At 42.8% G+C, this 20147-nt stretch overlaps 1 protein-coding gene and 1 long non-coding RNA gene across 7 annotated transcripts in view; one reads left to right on the forward strand and one right to left on the reverse strand.

The window, feature by feature from the left end:
• Positions 1–20147, reverse strand: part of Parn (poly(A)-specific ribonuclease) — a 94257-nt gene that overhangs the window by 49259 nt on the left and 24851 nt on the right. For 3 of the 6 annotated variants that reach the window (XM_087910842.1, XM_087910843.1, XM_087910841.1), the window contains exons 14-19: positions 14706–14749; positions 12837–12879; positions 11483–11558; positions 10781–10810; positions 8706–8816; positions 8095–8164 (exon numbers count right to left, since the gene is read on the reverse strand). In XM_087910842.1, coding sequence (XP_087766968.1) covers positions 8095–8164; positions 8706–8816; positions 10781–10810; positions 11483–11558; positions 12837–12879; positions 14706–14749 — 374 coding nt within the window. The remainder of the gene's footprint in view (positions 1–8094; positions 8165–8705; positions 8817–10780; positions 10811–11482; positions 11559–12836; positions 12880–14705; positions 14750–20147) is intronic. The other 3 variants (XM_048433236.3, XM_087910844.1, XM_048433238.3) reach the window with 3 other exon arrangements.
• Positions 417–5447, forward strand: LOC148121062 (uncharacterized). Its single transcript, XR_015738940.1, has 2 exons — positions 417–2849; positions 3131–5447. It is a non-coding gene; the product is annotated as an uncharacterized LOC148121062 (long non-coding RNA).

Consider the following 20147-nt stretch of genomic DNA (forward strand, 5'->3'; position numbering starts at 1 on the left):
AAAGGGTTCAATCTCCACTGTGAGTGGCCACATGCACAGCATCTCTCTCTCTACACACACACACACACACACAATGCACACAAATTTTTAAATAAAACTATTTATTTAAAATAGTTTTTAAATAATTTATTTTTGCTCAAAGTTTATCTTTTTCTTCTTTCAGAAAGCTTTATGCATAGTTATCATTATATGTGCACATGTGTATATGTGGGTGCACATGTCACAGCATGTGTGTGGAATTCAGAGAACAACTTTGTGCAATGAGCTCTCTCATTCAACCTTCACATGGGTTCCAGGAAGCAGGTTGCCAGAGTTGGGTCAACTGCCTTTACCTACTGAACTATCCGCCAACAACCTGCCTTAAACTCTACCTTTAAAACAGAAATCTGATGGAAGCAACAAAATACTACTTGTGGTGTGTGTTTGAGGGCAGTTCATCAGACTTTATGACTGTAGTAAAGCTACATTTAGAAAAACTACTATAGAAATTAATTGCCCTGGGAGAGGGAGAGAAGAGGATTACAAGTTCAATGTCTCCTTTAGCTACACAGTTTGCAGAACACTGTTTCAGAGGAAGAAAAGAAGACAATACTAAAACAAGCTGACCTTCAAAAAAGTCGTGTTTCCTGACACCAGTAATTGAGATAATGCTGGGGGCCAACGTTAGACGTCTAAACGAAAACCCGACTGTGCTGGACCAAGAGGACAATACAGCACAGAACAGAAAAACCACAGTTTTCTCTTCCAAGATAAGAAAAGTATGTTTTTCTTTTACAAATAAGAAAAAGCAGACCAAAAGTCAATTTTAAGAGAATCCTAGGAAGATCTGTGACCTTATGCCCTTGTTGACTATTTTGCCATGTATTTAGATTTTAGCTCCTCAAAAACAGAAACTCTACGCCTTTAATCCCAGCACTTGGGAGGCAGAGGCAGGTGGATCTCTGAGTCTGAGACTAACCTGGTCTACAAGTGTAAGACTTTAAGACAATTCTGAAGCCATTTCTGACAATTCCAAACCCTCTCAGGCTCTGTGCCTTAGTGCTTCCTCCTCCCCTGGGAATCAAGGACCTAACAGCTACACATGCACGTACTCAGTTCCTGAACAATTACCCGTACACGTATGTTTTGACTCAGTCCCCTGGGAAACGGGGTCAAAACGACCTCTTACCTCATCTGATGTGACAATAGCTCTCCAGCCAATTATTGATATTAGCCCTTTTCAAATAAGCCAATCATAATGGTCAAGGAACAACCCCTCTTGTTTCTATGGGGCCTTCTCCTTTAAAAGTAGACTGTACCAGCTAGTCGGGGTCTCTTGGCTTCCCGAATGCTGAGGGACCCCGTCATGACAGAATTAATAAAATCCTCATGCTTTTGCATCGGCTGTGGTATATGAGGTGGTCTTTGGGGACGACTCCTTCTCGGTTTGGACACTAGAGTCCAACATTTGGTTTCCTGACCGGGAATTGAGTCGCTCCCAGACACACTCTAGACCCAGTTGGACGTATAAAGAAACGAGCTCATTTTTGTGTCTGTCTGTTTATGTATTGTGTTTCTGTTTCTGTGTAATTGTGAATAAGTAATTTGAGAACTGTACTTGCGCAGGGTCTGTATTGAAACAGGGCTAAGGGAAGAGGCAGATATGTCCTGAGATCCCTTGCCCTAGCCCTGAAAGACATTTCACGGGCATTTATGGGAGGAAGGGGCGCGACCAGGTTGCCTTAGTCTCCAGGGGAGGTGTGATCTGTATTTTTGGATCTGCTGCCGCGCGGCTTCTGATTTTGAGTCTATGTCTGTCTTTTTATTTTTATGTATTTTCAGTTCTGCACCAGATTGATGGTGAGGGCACCAGCTTCTGGTTTTGAGTTTGTATCTGTCTCTTTATATTTTTGTTTTTGTATGTCATTCTGTCTTTGTTAAAAATCCACCTGCAGGAATTCAGAACCTGGCACCTGCCCCCTGGCCATCATCAGTTCCCCTGATTCCAAAAGCAGCCCTGCTGCTGGAGGAGGCGATGCGGTGGCTGCCCCTCCCCGAGCCCTTTGTCTTCTCTCTTTCCTGTACAGGAGCGAAAGAAACCCAGAATCCTGGCACCTCCACTTCTTCCTGATATCCAGCCAAGCATGGCAGATTTCTCCCTCCTCCTCCCCCGGAGGAAACACTTTGTTCCTGAGGAGCCCCGATGGTCAGGCACTAGCCCTGAAAACTTCAGCACTCAACATCTATGCTGGGACACGGGAGGGACGTCTGCTAGGGAGAGAGTGACCTCCCAAGCATTTCCCTTTCGCTCAGTAGCAGGCCAATTACAATACTGCTTTTTCTGCCTCTAATCTTTACTTATAAACCTTCCTTTTCTAGGGACCCTCAGACCATGACCGGCCTTATAGAACCTGTTCTGGTTATCCATCAGCCCACTTGGATGATTGCCAGCAGCTCTTACAGGTGCTCCTAACCACAGAGGAAAAACAGTGAATTCTCTTTAAAGTTTAAAAAAATGTCCTGACATTAAAAGAATGTCCTGACATAAAGCTGACAGCAGGTCAACCCAATCACCGAATGATAGAGGATGGGGACACCTTCCCTCTGACTTGACCCAAGTCACCAGACTGAGCAGGAGGAGTACTGCACAGCCCGAATAAGCAAATAAGCGCAAGCCTCCTAGTCAACAAGGTGGGCTTTTGAGAGGCAGCAATGTGCCACCCTGTGAGGAGGGGCGGGGACACGGAACTAACAGTCTTCTTAAAGGAACACTGGTCTTTTGATACGAACTACGGATGGCAGAGAAACTTTTTCTTACCAGGACTAAGAAGATCAAAGAAGAAATCTTCCCAAGGTTTGGCCTGCCCAAGGTAATCAGAATTTATGGTAAAACTGCCTTGTTGCCCAGAAAAGTCAGGACATGGATAAGACTGGGAAAAATTACATTATGCATACAGACCCTAGAGTTCAGGACAGGTAAAAAGGATAAATAATAAAGACCTTAAAACAAATTAGCCTTAAAACTGGCATTAGAAACTGGGTACAGCTCCTCCCCCTAGCCCTGTTCTATGTAGATCCAATATGGGGGACCTCCCCACCTTGGCTTCCTAAGGCCCCTCATGACCCATCTGCTCACAAACCCATTCTGCAGGTGCAGTTGAAGGCTCTCCAGATCTCCAAGCCCAGGCATAGAGACTCCTGGCCGCCCTGACACTCGAAAATCTCGCACTCGTTCCAGAATTGATGCCTGGGATGTATCTGGAGGGACATGAAGCACAGCACCCCACAGCCAAAACAGCAGCTGCCCGCTCATACCTGCAATCCACGTCTCCTCAAGCCCTTGCTTTGATACCCCTGCCCTCACCCCTGATTTCTGTCAATTAGTAGCAGGGCTAGCCTCCTGGAATATCCGAGATGCATATCCCCCACAGCTGCCCCTGGAGGCTGGCACAAGATTTTCCCCTAAAGAAAATATTCAGGTGCTGGGGTCTAGAACACAGATGCCACCTGGGAGAGCTAGATTTTTATACTTCCCCAAAACAATGCTCCATGTGGAACACAGGGACCTGTGACATCTCCCCCACTTGCCTCCCAGAGGCGAGCAATGGGACTGTCTCCATGGGTGTCAGAAAGGACTTGGGACATGAGATGTTATCTAAAACCAAGTACTATCTGACCAGGGCCTGCTGCTGCCGGCAGGACTAGACCCCCCTAAAGGGGCCCTAATTAGTCCTGCTGTTGCCCGCTGGACTAAGCTACTCTCCCTGCTTCTCTTTTCCAGCCTGGGCACCTGGAAATCTCACACCCATGCCAGGTTGGCGATTTTATGTATGTTTGGAGACAATGGTTCCAGAACCTTGAACCTCGCTAGAAGGGCCCCTACACCATGCTTCTTACAACACCTACTGCCCTCAAAGTGGACGGTATTGCAGCCTGGATCCACGCATCTCATGACAAACCTGCACCTCCACAGGACTAACCAGGATCTTCCAAATAAAAGTTTCAGTGTACCCAAAATCCTCTCAAGGAGGCCTGATTCTGCCAGGCTTGCTGATCTTTGCCCTGATGTTTATACCTTAGGACTTAACCTGGACCCTGACTAACTTTGAGACTGGGCAAGCCTTAAGCCTAGCCACTGGAGTTCATCCCCTGAATACCTGGTTCCCCCAGCTAACTTTTGACCTATGTGTTTTAGCAAAAGACTCTTGGGAGGATACTGAGCAAACCCCTGGAAACTCTTGTTCTGCATGCAAATATTCTAAATGATTTATTTGTCTGGGGGGAAAAAGCAAACTCTGTAGTATGGGGGGGGCCTAAAATATTTTGTTATGCTGTCTGGGGATGTAAAACCAATGTCAATGTCCCCTGGTTGGAGGTTAGCAAAAAGGACTTAGTCTTTTTCAGCCGTACCACACCAGAAAAATCTGAAATCACAATCACTTTCACTGAGGAGAAAAAAAGAACTAAATGGTTAACAGGCAATACTTGGGGTTTACAGTTGTGTGATCCAGGAAGGAAAGACATAGGAATTTTGCTCACCCTGCGAGTTGTTGTAACACCTCCCATGGCCATGATACTAGGGCCCAACCCAATGTTACCTGACCAGGGCCAGCTAGCCCCTGCTGAGGTAGCCCCCTTTGCCAGGGCCCTGGGCCCCACTCCTAGTGCTAAGAACTCTTCTGCAACCCCTGCTTCATTGCTGGCAACCTCTAATACAGGCCAGCAACTGTTTAGTCTGATAATAGGAGCCTTTTCTTTGCTAAATAGTACTGACCCCAGCTTGACACAATTTTGCTGGCTATGCCTGTCAGCAGGACCTCCCTATTATGAGAAAATAGCCTCATCTGGCAGTTTCAACCACATCAGCTCTCATATGTCCTGCAATTGGGGACAAACCTAACTCTCACAAGTCCCAGGACAACAGGGCCTGGGGCCCTCTATTGATCTATGATGGGCCTACAACACAGGTTTGTTAATTTCTATGTACAGATCCAACTAGTTCCCCAAATTTACTAATATCTCAAGATTGAGATATATGACCAAATAAGAGGAGGGAATGTAAGACTTTAAGACAATTCTGAAGCCATTTTTGACAATTCCAAACCCTCTCAGGCTCTGTGCCTCAGTGCTTCCCCTCCTCCCCTGGGAACCAAGGACCTAACAGCTACACATGCACGTACTCAGTTCCTGAACAATTACCCGTACACGTATGTTTTGACTCAGCCCCCTGGGAAACGGGGTCAAAACGACCTCTTACCTCATCTGATGTGACAATAGCTCTCCAGCCAATTATTAATATTAGCCCTTTTCAAATAAGCCAATCATAATGATCAAGGAACAACCCCTCTTGTTTCTATGGGGCCTTCTCCTTTAAAAGTAGACTGTACCAGCTAGTCGGGGTTTCTCGGTTTCCTGAATGCTGAGGAACCCCGTCATGATAGAATTAATAAAATCCTCATGCTTTTGCATCGGCTGTGGTATATGAGGTGGTCTCTGGGGGCAACTCCTTCTCGGTTTGGACACTAGAGTCTAACACAAGAGCTAGTTTCAAGACAGGCTCCAAAGCTACAGAGAAACTCTGTCTCGAAAAAAATAAACAAAACAAAACAAAACAAAAAACTCTAAATGGACAGACATTTTCATGCTGAAGGAAGCCTTACATATTTACTGCCCAGGCTCTTCTTTTTCTCCTCTTTCTCTGTTTTTGTGGGAGATGGTCTCCCAGTGCATGTTAGACAGGCCTAGAACTTACATTGCAGCCAGTTCTAGCCTCAGACTCAAGTCTCCTGAGAACTGGATCACAGGCATGAGCACAACTAGCTCTGTCACGTTCTTCTAAATCAGAAGGCTGCAGAGCATTTGCAACCCATTCTTGTAGAAAAGCTCTTGAGCAAGCTGGTCTATTCTGTAGGCACGTATGTGACTCAGAAGCTAGATGCCATCTCCATCTGACCCGGTCTGCATCCCTCACTCCCGACTTTATAAGGAATTACAGAACTGCTGCTTCAAACATCTGCAGCAACTAAACATTTCTAATGTGAAAACTATGTAGAACAATGAATGTAATATCATGTACATAAAAATGTAAGGAATGACCAAAAGTTAAACCACATTTATTGTCGCCAGTGGCACCGATTTCAGAAGAATTACAAAGATTAATACTGCTCTAAAATAAGCAATAAGTAAAAGCTAAGGAAATGATTTTTCACTCTTTTTTTTCCTTCTCTTATTGAACTAGACAGACTTCAAAGACTCAGATACAACTCACTTTGTTTACAAAAAAATTCAACTTAATTTCCAATGTACATCACACTGGTAAATAGCCTGCTTTTGAAAAAGCCATCAACTTCCTACATATTTCCTCTGAACTTCCAAATAAAATAACAACAGAAACAGAACAAAGAGAAACTGAAGAGATGGCTCAGCGGTTAAGAGCAGTGACTGCTTTTCCAGAGGACCCAGGTTCAATTCCCAGTAGCTACATAGGAGCTCACACCTACCTGTAACTTCATTTCCAGGACATCTGATTCCTTCTCTCAGTCTTTGTAGGTACCAAGTACACACACAGCAAACAAACATACATGCAGACAAAACACTCACAGGCAGCCAGGGGGCGGTGGCGCACGCCTTTAATCCCAGCACTAGGGAGGCAGAGGCAGGCGGATCTCTGTGAGTTCAAGGCCAGCCTGGTCTACAAGAGCTAATTGCAGGACAAGCTCCAAAAAGCTAGAGAAACCCTGTCTCGAAACCCCCCCTCCAAAAAAAAAATCACACGCAAAATTAATAATAATAGAAGAAGAAAGAGAATGAGAAAGAAGAAAATAAAGGAAATAAAACTAGCTCAGAAATACCAGTCTGGAAGTCTAGATGTTGGAAATGGCAGCTACCTCTATACAGTACACTAAGTACAGAACTGTCAACTATCATTTACACAGATAACCCAAGGAAACAGTGTCCTACCTGGTAATGTGCTGTGCATAAGGTAAGGAAATGACGAAACCACCGACACTGAAGATGACAGATGTGAGCTGCCTCATTCTGTCTGACTCACAGACTCTGGCACCAACTCCTCAGAGAACTGAGGCCAAGACAAAGGCTGAGGCTGCGGCCCACAGCCTGACGTGGCTGCCCAAGTGTCACATCGTAACTTTAGTCACAAACTTGCCAAGCAAGCACAAACCAGAGTCTGAAATAACCATCTTTGAGACTTCTTCAGAAATCAATGCATAATGTAGAAAAAGTTTTTCCATCCCTAGATGAGCTCAACAGCAGAGCATTTGCCTGGCATGCATGGGACCATGGGTTCAATCCCCAACACCATAAAATGAAAAAGAGATAAACAGAGAGCCACTGAGCATGCAATGATAATCAAGACTTCATAGAGTAGCATACCCATTTATCAGACATTTCCTTAGAAATAGCATGTAATCCGTTAACAAGACAAATACAAATAAATAACAATGTTATATGCAAAGTTCACTAGAGGGTAGGTTTAGCTATAAACACAAGTATCCTTTGATGGTATTAAATGCTAAAAACCACCATCTTTTTTTTTCTTGAAAGAGATACACTACCATTAGTAATGTTTTCTTTTTTAAAATTTTTTTTATTTATTATATATACAATATTCTGTCTGCGTGTATGCCTGCAGGCCAGAAGAGGGCACCAGAACGGTTGCTGGGAACTGAATTCAGGACCTTTGGAAGAGCAGGCAATGCTCTTAACCGCTGAGCCACCTCTCCAGCCACAGTAATGTTTTCTTTAGTTTTTTTGTTTTGGGGTTTTTTTTTTGTTTTTTTTTTAGAAAGGGTTTCCCTGTGTAGCCCTGGGTGGCCTGAAACTCACCCTGTGGACCAGGCTGGCCTAGAACTCAGAGATCTACCTGCCCCTGCCTCCCAAGTGCTGGGATTAAAGGCATGCCATGCCCAGCCTCTTTAGTTTCTTTAAGCCAGTATATTTAAGAAATTATTTCCCAAAAGGTCAATTTCTACTTTCAAAAACTATCTGTACTACTAAACATGAGAAATATTTAATAAGAATGTACCCTAGTGTATCCCAAGACATGGAGCTTGTTCAGAATGTGAGAAGCAGAGTTGTAACCCTCTGATTACTTACTTGTTAAAAAAGGGTTCAATGAGTTTTGATTTGGCAGACACACACATTTTTGGAGGCCCAAGTAAAGAACCTAGTGAAGAGAAGCATGGTGTTATACATAGTGCATGGTCAAAGGGCAGAAGCTCAGTGTTCTACATTCAGTAAGGAAAACAGTTACTCTTACGGTCCACACACCTACACAGGCAAGTGTCAGCAGTCCCTTCCCGTGTCCCCTCCTCATCTCCTCCAGTCCCCTCTCAAAACCTTCCTGCTTCTATAAAGTTGATCAGATCCCAGGACAGTGGTTGTGACGCACAGACAGTCTGTCGTCCCTTCCCCACTCCCACTTGGAAGCCGAATCCCAAACAATGGTATCCATAAATGCGCTATTTGGGAGGCAAGTAGAGGAACTGGTTCCCTCACAAGAAGTATGGGTGCTTCCTCTATATGGCACTCCGCCATGTGAGGAAACACCAGGGAGTGTCAACTGTTGGGAAGCTGGTGTCTGGTCGGGCTTACTACTCTCCAGAGCCATGAGAAACACAGGTCTGTTATCTAGGCCTAGTCTTTGGAAACTTGTCACACGAAACAGGCAAGACCCACTCTGTTTAACAGAAACATATCTCAAGTACCTAGGTAATTTGCCATGGAGATGAAGCAGAGTCCTGTGATGTAAGCATCATACCCTGCCTCATGGAGCTGCTCAGAAGCTGTGTTGTAGCTTGGAAAGCCTTCTGCGCTTTCTAAAGAGAAAAAAGGAATCATCAATATTCCCCAGTATACTAGCAAACATGAAAACTAGTAAGTGTCGTGTGGTGGTGGTGCCTTTGATCCCAGCACTCAGGAGGCAGAGGAAGGTGGATCTCTGTGAGTTCAAAGCCAGCCTGCTCTACAGAGTGAGTTACAAGACAGACTCCAAAGTTACATAGAGAGACCCTGACTCAAAAAAAATCAAATAATATTAATAAGCAGAGAGAAACAAACAAACAAACAAACAAACAAACAAACTAGCAAGCATGGTGTCCTGCCAAATCCAAACTGCATTCTTGTGTGCTGCATTTGCAGATGTGGCTGTAAGGCACAAGGAAACTTGTCTTATTTCTCAGTTCTGTCCACATAAGACCTTACAATACAAAATAACAAAGTCCCTGAAAACAAGCACTTCAGTTCAGACCAGAAAAAGGCCTGTTTCCTTACCAAGGTTCAGCTGTAGGCCTCCTCAGTTACACTGGCTAGAGTCATCTGAAATCTGTGCTTCTGACAATCCCCACTGTGCTACTCTTACCACACTTGCAGGACACAGCAGATTAAGCAGAACTCCAAGCCGAGAACTTGAGAAGCTGAGGCAGAAGAACCACAGCAAGTTTGAGGCTAGCTTAGGCTAAATAGTGAGTTCTAGCCCAACCCTGGCTACAAAGTAAGACCCAGTCTTCAAAAATAAATAAACCAACACTAAACTAATAAAATCCCAGTAGGATTGAGAGGTCATACAGTGTCTCTCTGAATCTCTGCTCTATCTATCACTCATAAGCAATGTTACCCTGGGGCAAGGCACTTCACCTCTGAGCCCCCAGTTTTGTAAGAAGATGATAATCAACCTTCCCTTATAAGGTTTTTGGGGAACATCCAATGTCATGGTACTGCTAAAGATTTCATCTAGTGCTTGGCACATGTCACATGGTCATAACCATTAGTATCCCAAGTAGTCCCCATAAAACCAGATAGTTTAGTTGAATACTGGAGGGGCCCTGGACTGTTCCCAAGCTTAGCAATTTAAAGACAACAGCATACTCCACACCCAAAATAGATTAGAACTGCTGTAACACCAGCCTTAGTTCACGGGGCTACTGCACTACAAAAATCATTTTATAAGATAATACTGATTCCACTGATACACACAGGTGCTGAGAGAATGTAAGAGACAAATCAACTTTTGAGTAAATTTCCGACCAAAGGAATATGAAAACAACAGGACAGGATCCAACCCTTAGCTGTAAGTGATAATTTCCTAGATCAATCTGGAGATGAACGTTAGAAAGGACATCAGAACATGAGTGGAAACTGCTCGTAGAATGGCTGGGGCCGTTTTCATACCAATAAAATACTCTTTATGCAAGAACTTCTTAACTTCCTTATGAACTAAATATTGGGCCTGACACTTCCACAGAGAGCCTTTTAACACTGTAGCACTTAAGTAAAATGTTCAACATCACCTGCTGAAGCTCATTACTCCCCAGACCAATTATTCTACTACACTGTTATACAAAGAGCATGGGTTTCTTTCCCCTATCCACCCCGCATCATTGTACTTCCTTTCTTGGACTATTATCCACATGGGAAGGAAATACTATGACTCTGTCCACTCTAATACCTTCCATCACTAATTTCTGAATCATCAGCACTTTTATCATCGACTTCAGCGGTTTTCTAGCCACAGCTAATGGAATGCTGTGGCGGCAGCAGCACAATGCGGGTAACAGGACCAAGGACACAGTGTCCCAGAGCACAGGGGTGGGGGCCACACATACACACACAACCCATCTGATACCAAGTGCTCCTCCTGACCCCTGGCTTTCCTTAATGATACTGTTTCTCTGGCCCAGACTATCTCTGAGGACATGGAGATATGCTCTTGTCTCACAGCATACCAGCTCTTAAGTTTTCTGAGACAGGAGGTGTTTTTGTTGCATTTCTGATGATTACTTACTGACTCTGTCTCTGCTCAAACACACACCATCTGAAAGGACACATCAAGTTTTAGAAGAATTGTAACATGAGGGGCTGGCTTGTTGGTGTTTCTGTCCTGCCCGGTTCCCCACAGTCGGCAACCCCAAAGAAAATCACACAGAGATTTCCATAAGTTATAAAACTGATTGGCCCATTAGCTCAAGCTTCTTGCTAACTCTTGTAGCTTATATTAAACCATTATTCTTATCTATGTTAGCCACATGGCTCAGTACCTTTCTCTGCGAGGCAGCTTACATCTTGCCTCTTCAGTGGTCTGGGCAGAACTGGTGAGGACTGGGCTTCCTCCTTCCCAGCATTCTCCTGTTCTACTTCCTGTCTGGTTTACCTACCTATACTTCCTGCCTGGCCAATCAGTGTTTATTTAAAACATGATTGACAGAATACAGACAATTCTTCTGTACCAGAGAACTTCAAGCATTAGGAAATAAAAGTCTTGAAACTTCTCAGTGAAATCCCTACCCAGCTCTATTAACATGATGTAGCTAGAGCTAGATGTGGAATTAGGATACCATCTTTATTCAGAAAACAGCCACAGGCGTGAACCTGAATCAGCCACACCCTACAAATAACACAATATAATTTCAGAGCCAGATCACATTTTTTGCACAGAACATATTGGTAATTTCCAGAGTTTGAAGGTTTTCAGGATTAATATTCTTACCAACTTTAGGAGGGTTAAAGGGCGTCTCTTTTAAGCGCTTTTCCAGCTCTGCAAGGGATGTGTTGTTAATGATATCCTGCAAGGCAGAAGGTGGAGAGTTAGGAGATCTCATCTGAGAGTGAGAGAGAGCGTCCCATACTGCCCTCTTGTGTCCTAGAGGAACAGAAGTCACTGCTTATTCCACATGAAAGAAAAGCACACCAGCAAGTTCATGGCTCTGCACTGACAGGAACACTGACACCATGTTAAAACCTACAAACATGTGCAGGCCCACTGGTGCTCACCTCAAATCTGCTACTTGGGAGGCCAACTTGGTTTTTACTAAAGCAAAACTAGGAAAAAACTGTGGAAGGGGAAGAGAAAGCAAGCTTCCAGGTTAGCTGGGGGAGTGGCGGCATGGGAGAATGACACAACTTCGGCAGTACTACCCTAGTGCACTGCTCAAGGCTACAGCAAGTTCTTAATTTCCAGGATTGCTGGCAGGGACACAGAGCTGGAAGGCACTGTCCCGGCATACTGCTCCAGAGGCTGCAGAAGGTCCTTCACAAGGCTGTAAATGATCACACATTAACTTAAATTATCTTTATTAGAAAATATGTCCAAATATGTAAAATAAAGAGATAGGTAGAGAAAGGACAAATTGGTGCATGTAAAACCAATTAAAAAACAGACTATAAGCCTTTAATTCCAACAATTGGGAGGCAGAGTCAGAAGGATCTCTATGAGTTCGAGGGCAGCATGGTCTACAAAACAAGTTCCAAGACAGACAGGACTGTAACATGGAAAAAACCCTTTCTCAAAAACATGTATGTATGTATGTGTGTGTTTACATATTTTATATAATTATATATAAGTCACAACTGTGTGGTGGCACACACTTGTCACCCCAACACTGAGGAAGCTGACAGGGGAAGGACTATAGAGTTAACTCAGGCTAAAGAGTAAGCCTGTACCAAAAAAACAAAAATAAATAAAAAAACAAAAATTATATATTTTAACATTTAAAAACTTATACTAAAAAAGAGGAAAACTAAAGATAACTGTTCATATTTTGATATATTTATTTCTGGACTTTTCCAATTTCTCTCTTTTTCCTTTCTTATTTTTTATTGTGTCTGAAATAACACTTTAAAAACCAGAATTCCAAAGTTATTAGTGGAAATGCAAAAAAGTTTCAAAAAGAGCATGGTGGCACATGCTTGCGTCCTAGCACATGGGAAGTAGAGGCAGAGGGAACAAGAATTCAACTACAGGGTGAATTCAAGGCCAGTCTCACCATACTAAGATTCTGTCTTAAACAAACAAAAAAATTCAAATTATTTTTGAATTTTGATAGTTCAGATTGAAATAATACCTTAAAAGGCTGTGTGCTGGCCATCAGTTTAGTATCCAAGAGTCTGAAAACAAAATGAATTTTAATAAGGTAAATAAAAAATATAGCAATATTTCAAATGTACTTTATTAAAACATAAAAAACTTAAAATGTTTCATAAATAAAATACATATGTAACAAATACTTTACATATGATATACTGAAAAATGACTCAATTAGAGTACTTAAAAGTGGATAGATGAAGCACACACATGGGCCAGTGTGAACCTAGCAGTAATGTGGCTAATGAGCTAAGGACACAGTACCATGTGTTGGCTTCATTCATCAAACTGCTGTACATTTTCCATATACTTGCCAAAGGAACAGGCTCCATGCCTGTACCTGGAGGAATGAGGCTAGCATCCATCTTGAAGGTAAGACAAACACTATATGCTTTCCCCATTCTATGTGGTCTGCCCCTCCCAAACAGCCACCACCCACCACTACCACCTGGTTTACACAGTCTGAATTCTTATGGGGCCAAAGTCTGCATTGGGAAGTTTCCTGCCACTTCTTACTGTGCCAGCTGAGCTCCACTGTCAAAACGGCTGAATTTGGAATCACCTACGGACCTCTGAGGAAGTTTACACACACACACACACACACACACACACACACACACACACACAGTGGTAAAGAAGGAGAGAAAGCCAGATAGGTACTGGGGTATCCCTGACCTGTGAGTGTGAGGAGCTCATCATCCCTTCCCACCAGAGCAGGCTGCACCCTCAAATCTAGTGAGAATATCTGTGAGCTGATATTCTCAAGTATTCCATCACAGCAATGAGAAAAAGTAGAACACTTAACTATTCTATTACAGGGACCAGAAATACTAGGGAAGAGCTGACCACAAAAAATTCTATCAAAGGAACTGGAGAGATGGCTCAGAGGTCCTGAGTTCAATTCCCAGGAACCACATGGTGGCTCACAACCATCTGTAATGAGATCTGGTGCCCTCTTCTGGCATAAAAGCATACATGTAGGCAGACACTGTATACATACTAAATAAATAAGTCTTTTAAAATTTCTATCTAAATCTCCTGGGTGGTGGTGGCTCAAGCTTTTAATCCCAGCCAAAAATCTCTGTGTTCAAGGCCATCCTGGTGTACAGAGTGAGTTCCAGGACAGCCAAGACTGTTTCAAACAGAAACCCTATCTCAAAAATAAATAAACAAACAAATAAACAAAAATAAAGAAACAGCCAGGATCATTTCACAGAGAAACTCTATCTCAAAAAACAGGAAGTAGGGAGGGAGGGAGGGAAAAAGGGAGGGAGAAAGAATTCTGTCTAAATCTATTTCCAAATAAAATCCAAACACTGTGGCTAGGACAGCAATAGCCCAGTTGAAAGTATAACTAGTTGGCTATCCTCACTTGCCCTTCTTACTGCATAGGATCCAAAGACTTGTATAGCCAATGCAATGTATAGCAATGCAATGCTGACTGTGGAAAACACTAACAATACCGGCACTGATGAAGTTCCAGGGAGCGTGGGTGGGAGGGTCTCTAGCCATACAGTTCTTAACTGAGGAGAGAGAACTCTCAGTTGGGACACGTCAACAACTAAAAAAGGCACATCCCACGTGTGTGAATGGCCAGACCCGTGTCAGGACCCTTCACCAGTCCTTCAGACAGCAGAATGCAGGACAAGAAAAAGCTACTTCTACTTTCACTCTAAGTTAGAATCTGATCTTTAATGGATGATCACACTACTCATAAATTTAAACAGTCAACAAAGTTGGGGATGTCCAAGCTATTAAATACCTTCCCAGCTTGGAAGAACTGCCTGCTTGTGTTGCATATACCTCAGTGAGTATCTCAAATGTCAGGGGGCTCTTAAAGAAGGCTTACCTGGGGAAGACACATGTTGTCATCTCCTTAAACTCATTCAGGTCCTAAATGGCAAAAGGATGCCCCGTTACTGTCTTTCAAACAGACCAAAGTATTGTTAAGAACACAAATGAGCAGCTCTCGGCTCTTTTCTCAACTATTAACTGCCATGTCTCACATGGGCTTCAAGCTAAAGAGCAATTCCACTTCTAACTAAAAATTATTTATTAGAAGTTGGAGAGATAGCCGGGCGGTGGTAGTGCACGCCTTTAGTCCCAGCATTTGGGAGGCAGATTCAGGCGGATCTCTGTGAGTTCAATGTCAGCCTGGTCTACAAGAGCTAGTTCCAGGACATGCACTAAAGTCACAGAGAAACCCTGTCTCGAAAAACAATATACAGATAGATAGATAGATAGATAGATAGATAGATAGATAGATAGATAGATAAGAAGTTGGAGAGATGACTCCAAGGTGAAGAGCACTTACTGCTCTTGCAGAGGACCCAGGTTAGGTTCCCAGAACCCACATGGTTTCTCACAACCACCCATAAACTCTATTCCAGGAGATTTAATGCCCTATTCTGACCTCTTCAGGCACTAGGCACACACGGTACACATACATACATATATGCAGGCAAGACATTACAAACATATTACTTTCTAAAATAAAACCTGAGACTTGGTACCTGCTGTCAAAACTGACAATCTGAGTTCAACACTAGGACTCACATGACAGAAGACTAACTTTTGTAAGTTGTCCTCTGCCACATGTGTAAGAGCGCGCGCGCACACGCACGCACACACACACACACACACACACACACACACACACACACACACACACACACACAAATTTTTTAATTAAGAAAGACAGGGAAAGTAAGATGGCTTGGCAGGTTAAAGGTACCAGACAGATGCCAAGCCTGACAACCTGAATTTGATCAGAGATCCATATGGGTAAGAAGGAACCAACTCTCACAATTGGGTCTGACCTCCACAGACACACCTCAGCAACACACACATATACACAGAAAGCAAGCAAAATTAAAATTTTAATGTAATAAAAACTAAATGAATAAAAATGGATTTAGGAATATCTCTCATTTTTCACTGGGAATTATATGACTTGGATAAGTAATTTCATTACTAAAAAATTCTATAGTTGAACTAAAAAAAGTGGTTCTGTCATATGTAAAGTACTACTGACTTGAGAGACGGCCATACCCCAGGGTACAGGGGTATGGCCATTAACACACAGACCTTGCAGCATGCTCTAAGTACTCAGAAAATTACTAATGTGGCACTAACTCTAAGTGCCTAAATTAGACTATTCATTTCATGGGTTTATTTTGATCAGGAATTCTAGAGCAGAAATGAGAGTCCTTTGGTTCTGAATTAGCTCATCTACACACATAATTGTCATGCTATCCTGGGTAGTTACAATCCTGACCCTTTGTAAACTACACTTCTTCTCAAGTCATTCATGCTTCTCAACAGCTGCTGTTTAACCAATGAACAAAATATGAACAAGTAGTTCAAAGGCTAAGTCAACCAAAAAAATGCCCTAATGACCATTGTTAACCTTTCAACACCACTAAAAGGTTTTATAAGCAAGAGCAAAGTAGATTTAAGGCTACCACCAGGGCAAACAAAGAATTATGGGCCAACATCTACAAGGTCATGGTCAAGCAGCAAAAGGACCCATTAAAAACTCTCTCCTAAATGCCAAGACATGTGTGTGTGCATAAAATGTGTATATAGAATGTGAGCACAAGCCTGCCTCAGTGCATGTATGGAAGTCAAAGACAATTTCTAATTCAGCCTTCTCTCTCCACCATGTTTGGGCCAGATTCTCTCGTTGACTATACACTAGGCTGTCTTGCCCACAAGCTTTGGGAGTTTTGCCTGTCTCCACCTCTCATCCTGTAGTAGAATTCTGGATTACAGATAAGTTACTGCGATTAGCTTTACATTTACATCTTAAAAATAGGGTGCCAGGAGCTAGAGAAGGCTCAGTTAAGAACACTAGCTGCTCTTCCAGAAGATGGGTTCATTCCCAGAACCCACATGGAAGCTCAGAACTGTCTGTAACCAGGGGATCCAATGCCTTCTTCTGGCTTCTGTGGGTACCAGGCATTAAAGTGGCGCACAGACATACATTCAGGCTGTAGTGGTTTGAATGAGAATGACACTCAAGGTTCATATATTTGAATGTTTGGTCCACAGTTAAATTAATGTTTAGTCCACAGTTGGATTAAATGTTGGAAAATGTGTGTCACTGGGGTTTGAGGTTTCAAAAATCAACTCCAGTCCCATTAGCTGCTTGTTGCCAGGAGATCTTTTTTTTAAATATTAATATTTATTGAGCTCTACATTTTTCTCTGCTACCCTCCCTGCCTCTCCCCTCCCCACTTAATCCTCCCCCAAGGTCCCCATGCTCCCAATTTACTCAGGAGATCTTGTCTTTTTCTACTTTCTACTTCCCATGTAGATTAGATCTATGTAAATCTCTTTTAGTGTCCTCATTGTTGTCTAAGTTCTCTGGGATTGTGGTTTGTAGGCTGGCTTTCCTTGCTTTATGTTTAAAAACCACCTAAGAGTGAGTACATGTGATAATTGTCTTTCTGTGTCTGGGTTACCTCACTCAAAATAATGTTTTCTAGCTCCATCCATTTTCCTGCAAAATTCAAGATGTCATTTTTTTTCTGCTGTGTAGTACTCCATTGTTTAAATGTACCACATTTTCCTTATCCGTTCTTCAGTCAAGGGGCATTTAGGTTGTTTCCAGGTTCTGGCTATGACAAACAAAGCTGCTATGAACATAGTTGACCACATGTCCTTGTGGCATGATTGAGCATCCTTTGGATATATACCCAAAAGTGGTATTACTGGGTCTTGAGGAAGACTGTTTCCTAATTTTCTGAGAAATATCCACACTGACATCAAAAGGGGATGTACCAGCTTGCATTTCCACCAACAATGCAGAAATGTTCCCCTTTCCTCACAACCTCTCCAGCATAAGTTGTCATCAGTGTTTTTAATCTTGGCCATTCATTCTTACAGATGTAAGATGGAATCTCAGAGTTGTTTTGATTTGCATTTCTCTGATGACTAAAGATGTTGAACATTTCCTTAAGTGTCTTTCACCCATTTTAGATTCCTCTGTTGAGAGTTCTCTGTTTAGGTCTGTACTCCATTTTTTTTTTATTGGATTATGTGATCTTTTGGTGTCCAATTTCTTGAGTTCTTTGTATATTTTGGAGATCAGATCTCTGCCTGATGTGGGGTTAGTGAAGATCTTTTCCCATTCTGTAGACTGTCGTTTTGTCTTGTTGACCGTGTCCTTTGCTTTACAGAAGCTTTTCAGTTTCTGGAGGTCCCATTTATTAATTGTTTCTCTCAGTGTCTGTGCTGCTGGAATTATATTTAGGAAGTCGTTCCCTGTGCCAATGCGTACAAGTGTACTTCCCACTTTCTCTTCTATCAGGTTCAGTGTGGCTGGCTTTATGTTGAGGTCTTTGATCCATTTGGATTTGAGTTTTGTGCATGGTGGATAGATATGGGTCTATTTTGATTCTTCTACATGTTGATATCCAGTTATGTCAGCATCACTTGTTAAATATGCTTTCTTTTTTCTATTTGATTTTTTTGCTTCTTTATCAAAAATCAGGTGTTCGAAGATGTATGGATTGATATCCGGGTCTTCTATTCGATTCCATTGATCCTCCTGTCTGTTCTTATGCCAATACCAGACTGTTTTCAGTACTGTAGCTCTGTAGTAGAGTTTGAAGTCAGGGATTGTGATGCCTCCAGAAGTTCTTTTATTGCATAGGATTGTTTTGATTATCCTGGGTTTTTTGCTTTTCCATCTGAAGTTGAGTACTGTTCTTTCAAGGTCTTTGAAGAATTTTCCTGGGATTTTGCTGGGCATTGCATTGAATCTGCTGTCAGGAGATCTTGACATAAAGTCCTCAGCTACTACTCCAGAGCCATATCTGCTTGCTCCCAACCATGAAGATCATGAACTCACCCTGTGAAGCTGTAATAAGCCCCTAATTGTAGGGCCCCGGTCTACCCTTGCTTCTGGGGTGCATCTTGAGGACAGTTTCTGGTCAGCCAGCTAAACATCCTGTTTGTTCCTGTGCTCCCTCTGCCTTGCCTGGTGATTAGCTGTAGGGCATTGTTTCATCTTTGGTATGGTAATTTCCCACCTGCCTGGGTGGAAATCCTTGTGCAGCGGCTAGGTATATAAGGATTTCCCCGAAATTGAATAAACGGCATTCAGCTGATCTCCTTTCGAATGACCCAGGTCTCTTGTGTGTTCTTTCAATCTCCAGGCCCTTGCCCGACTCGCAGACGGTACAGTGGCGCCCGAACTGTACCGAGGGGGTAACACAGAATCGGGTGTTACACCTAATGAAATGCTTCCTTTCCTAATGAAGCCCCTAATGTAGCTGCTTTGGTCATCCTTTCTCTTCACAGCAACAGAACAGAAACTAAGAAAAAGGCAAAACAAATATGCTGGCTGGTCTCATGTCACCTTGACACACAAGCTAGAGTTATCTGAAAGGTGGGAAACTCAATTGAGAAGATGCCTCTATAATATCCAGCTGTAAGCATTTTCTTAATCAGTGACTGATGGGGAAGGGCCCAGCCCATTGTGGGTGGTGCCATCCCTGAGCTGGTGATCCTAGGTTCTATAAGCAGGCTGAACAAGCCTTGAAGAGCAGCCAGTAAGCAGATCCCCTCCATGGCCTCTGCATCAGACCCTGTCACCAAGTTCTTGCTGTCCTGATTTCCTTTGATGTTTTGCAACAGTGCTGAAGTGTAACCCTTTCCTCCCCAACTTGCTTTTTAGTCATGGTGTTTTGTCAAAGCAACAGAAACCCTAACTAAGACAACATCCATACACAAAAAATAAAATAAATGTTTTTAAACTAAAATATGGTACCAGCAAATGCAAATGTTCTAGCATCTTCAATAGATTGTCACCTATTGCTCTAATCATTTTTTCCATAGCTAAATAAAGGATGAATTTTCTTTCTCTGATAATGCAGGGAGAAAAGGTTGTGTGTGTGTGCGCGTGCGTGTGATCACCTCATGTTCCTTGGTGAGATAAAACTGCACCATAATACAAATCACCGGCTTTCTGGTAGAATTTTAATTGGTCTAATCTCATGCAAGTTCACATTTTCAGAGCACACATATACCAGGTGAATCCTTAGATCTAATCATGTAGAATTGGTTGTACCTCGTAACCCAGAACAAAACATAGGCACCATCGAGGTACCAAATCCCTGGAGGGTTTGCCACAGAACAGTCGGATTTCAGCGAAGCAGCAGGCAAAGAACTGTGTGGCAGGAAAGGGTAAGTGAAGCTGCAGACTGCACACATGCAGCAAAAGTACAGTAGAGCAGGCAGGAATAATCATGCACCCACACCACAGGCATACCAAAACACAAAG

The sequence above is a fragment of the Myodes glareolus genome, chromosome 9, assembly GCF_982192425.1.
Source record: "Myodes glareolus chromosome 9, mMyoGla1.1, whole genome shotgun sequence".
Taxonomy (NCBI): Eukaryota; Metazoa; Chordata; class Mammalia; order Rodentia; family Cricetidae; genus Myodes; species Myodes glareolus.